This window comes from Microtus ochrogaster, unplaced genomic scaffold, assembly GCF_000317375.1.
Source record: "Microtus ochrogaster isolate Prairie Vole_2 unplaced genomic scaffold, MicOch1.0 UNK8, whole genome shotgun sequence".
Taxonomy (NCBI): domain Eukaryota; kingdom Metazoa; phylum Chordata; class Mammalia; order Rodentia; family Cricetidae; genus Microtus; species Microtus ochrogaster.
Genome location: NW_004949106.1, coordinates 867,961 through 871,696, shown reverse-complemented (window position 1 = coordinate 871,696; position 3,736 = coordinate 867,961). Strand labels below are relative to the sequence as shown.

Genomic DNA, 3,736 nt, shown 5'->3' with positions numbered 1-3,736 from the left:
TACTGGACACAAGACCTACTTCTAACGTTATACTCATTAGCTATGGCCGCCAAACATAACTTCCAGAAATAACCGCTTCTCGTAAGGCGTGATCGATGTGCTCAAACAGAAGACATTTCTTTAAAAAAGGGAACTAACCTGATGTGAAAATCCATAGCCAAAGGTTCCATAGGAAAACATGAACTCCACCTCCACCCTGCAGATAGACTGGAAGCAGAACGCTGTTGTTAGAGAAGTGACCCGACATGACAAGGTCATAAACATACACTTTAGAAAAGCCTACAGTGACCCTTCTGGGTAAAAAAAAAAAAAAACAAAAAAAAAAACCAAAGCTTCACGTACATAGAGAACTCCAACAGAGTTCTGTTCAGTTCCAAGAACGTTACAAGTCTTTCGCCTTAACACAAGGCTAGTGATCAAATGTATAAAATTTTAATTTAGAATTATTAGTAGGATTACCATAAGATATTGACTTATATGTACATATTTTGTTTTTTGTTGAGGGAGGAGTTGAAGACAGGGTTTCTCTGTGTCACAGCCCTGGCTGTCCTGGAACTAGCTCTTGTAGACCAGGCTGGCCTCGAACTCACAGAGATCCGCCTGCCTCTGCCTCCCGAGTGTTGGGATTAAAGGCGTGCGCTACCACCTCCCGAGTAAGGTCTGTATTTTATATATGTTTATAGGTCAAATGATTTACTCACAGGCCTTTCCTATCTACCCCAGATCGCATGAAGATTGAGATATGCAACCTCACCTCTGAAGCCAGGTTGGCCGTGTGTGAAGGGAAAAAAGAGGCCCCTGCTCTGTGGCTTTATATATGTCCCTCAACCCCGTTCTGGACAGGGGACAGCAGGAGCAGCTCCGGCTGATCATCGGATAAAATCACTAACATTTAGGTGCATTCAGAATCAGAGACTGCCAACACTTTTTCAGAGACTTGGTCCACGCATGGACAGCAGCCGCTGACAATTTTACAGTCTCGTCCAGTGGTTTCTAAGCCTCTCTCTCACCATTTACTTATAGGATCAAATTATTTACATATGTATAGATGTAACAATTAAAGAAAGAGACCATGAATTTAAGAAAGAGCAAGGGGGGGGAGGTGTGCGTGGAAGGAGTTGGAGGGAGGAAATGGAAAGGGGGAGTGACTTTATATTATAATTTTTAAAATTATAAAAAATATAAAAAAGCTAAGTTGAGTCCGAAAAAACAAGATGCCAAAATTTTATATTAAAAAATGAAGAATTTGTGAGCAAATGTGATAATTTCTCTATTACACATATAGCTATGGTTAATGTAGTGAAATAATCTTAAAAATTAGGCAGTGAGCCATCATTGTAAATTCTCTGCACTGCTAGATACCACACATGGGTAATCTGAGGAAGGCCGGCACGGCTCTTACCGAGTTTCTGTGCTTCATCTGCAGGACTTCGGTGAAGCAGCCTTTCTGAAAAAAAGAGAGGTAGAATGATTCACGCCCGTGTCTGTAGTTTATCTACAGCATGGTAGCATACAAATCTGGTCGCCATTTTTAAATATACATGAGCTTGTCGGCTGAAATACAATATTCATTCAAATACAATCTCATCTTAATTAAATTAACATACAAATATAACGACTGTTCACTTGAAGAGAAACCCAGTTGCGAACGACAGGAATAAATGTAGACATTAGCAGTTACAAGGGCAGAGATGTTCCTGCTGGCGGACTTCCCTTCCTGGGCATCAAACCCCATTCTGGCTAAAAGCGAATCTCCACAACAAACTCTGGAGAGGTGGAAAAACCTTCACACCCAAGAGCACGGACAGGCTCTGGGAATCTTTGCCGTCCCTGATCCGTGGTTATCATCTGTGGTTATCTCCACTCTCCTATAGGTTACCTTGCCCAATTCAACGCCTGCCTGGGCTTTATTCTTCTTCCCGAGCATCATCACTGCTTCCAGTTTCACAGTTAAGAACCGTACACCCAGGTACAGCCTGGCGGTGGTGGCGCACGCCTTTAATCCCAGCACTCGGGAGACAGAGTCAGGCGGATCTCTGTGGGTTCAAAGCCAGCCTGGTCTACGAGAGCGAGTTCCAGGACAGGCTCCACAAAAGCAGAGGCACTTCCCCAAAGCCTACACACCAGTCAAGGTCAGAAAGTGATGCAGACTCCCCCACGTTCTCCTCAGTTGCCCCAAATTACGTGATTCTTGTGTGGGAATTCTAAGTTTTCTTATTTTAAACCCCATGCTTTCTGACAGCCCTAAATTTTTTTGTATGTTTATAATGAACTTTGGTTCCTATGCACGTGGTAAACAGAAGGTATCTGTCAGATACCAAGAGCCACAATGAAGAACACCAACTAGACTGTATGGCACCAAGATTTTTTAAAAAAAGTACTTTTTTTACTTTTTGTTTTTTTATTTGTTTTGGTCTTTTTTGAGACTACGTCTCACATAGCCCAGGTTGGCCTTGAAGTCACTGTGAGGCCAAGGATGACTTTGAACTCATAACTGTCTTGTCTGTACCTCCCACCCCACCCCACCCCCCCGCAAGTACTGGGATTACAGGTATGGGTCCCCATGTAGCTGGGGGGAAAAATGTATATTTTTATACATACCTGGATTATTTCGTAAAGATGTGCTTCAACACCGCCCAAGGAAAGGGCGGGTCTCTCTGTACTTCCTCCATCTTGCATTAGCTCCAAAAAAATATTATTCCTCTCATCATCTTGACGTCTGGGAACCTCAATGCCAAAATGTATGAAAGGAAGTATTAAATTTCAGGCCAGGATTTCAGACGTAACTTCCAAATAAATACCTTTGTAAGGCAATATATATATTATCATGGGCATCGCCAATTATCAGTTTTATGCATGTTAGTCTTGTGACTTTCTAAGTTTGTCATTCTACATATTCTAAGGTCAACAAAATCAGGACTTGTTTATGTCTAACATTAATTATGATCTTTTGAATCATCTACTGCCCAAATTGTCCTTTTAACTCTTCATTAAAAAGGCGCCCACAACACTCTACTGAAGTCACGTATAAAGACGAAGTGTGATTCAGGTATATTAAGCAGAAGCAACAAGGCTAGAGCTATCATAATGCTCGATTTCAAATTATCCTAACAGAGCCATAGTCACAAAGACAGCATGGCCCTAGAACAAAATAAGCCTTGATCAGTGGAATCAAATATAGGGCCCAGACAGAAGGCCACACAGCTACTTGATTTTCCACAAAAAAATATACATTGGAGAAAAGACAGTTCGCCAAACAGTGCTGGAGCAAAAATGAATACCTGTGTGCAGAAGAAATGCTCAACATTTTTAGCCCTCCGGGACTGCAAACCAAAACAACATGGATTCAATCTCACGCCACTTAGAAAAGCTCTCCTGCAGAAAAGCCCAAACTCAGGGGGATTCGGGCTAAGACCCTACTGGCGGGAATGCAGAAACCCGCCAACATGTTTGCTACCACCTGGTCCAGTTACACCAGTGCTGATATCAAAGAATCCAAGTCAGCACATCATAGAGCTAGCCTCCACATCTGTGCTGATTGTGGCTGGGAGCCCAGGAACGGGCTGAAACGTTGTCAGAACTGTAGCATGCGTACACAGCAAAGTTTTATTCAGTCACACAAGAATGAAACTGTGTTGTTTCCAGGAAAAAAAAAAAAAGATATGGGACCGGAGATCACCATGTTGATCACAGAATGCCAGGTTTACAAAGACCAATGCTCTCTCATAACGGGGAT

At 42.4% G+C, this 3,736-nt stretch overlaps 1 protein-coding gene across 1 annotated transcript in view; it reads right to left on the bottom strand.

Annotated features, from left to right (window-relative positions):
• C2cd6 (C2 calcium dependent domain containing 6) overlaps nucleotides 1–3,736 on the bottom strand; it is an 83,292-nt gene that overhangs the window by 54,150 nt on the left and 25,406 nt on the right. Inside the window, exons 5-7 of the mRNA XM_026788832.1 lie at nucleotides 2,602–2,727; nucleotides 1,403–1,447; nucleotides 139–207 (exon numbers count right to left, since the gene is read on the bottom strand). Coding sequence (XP_026644633.1) covers nucleotides 139–207; nucleotides 1,403–1,447; nucleotides 2,602–2,727 — 240 coding nt within the window. The remainder of the gene's footprint in view (nucleotides 1–138; nucleotides 208–1,402; nucleotides 1,448–2,601; nucleotides 2,728–3,736) is intronic.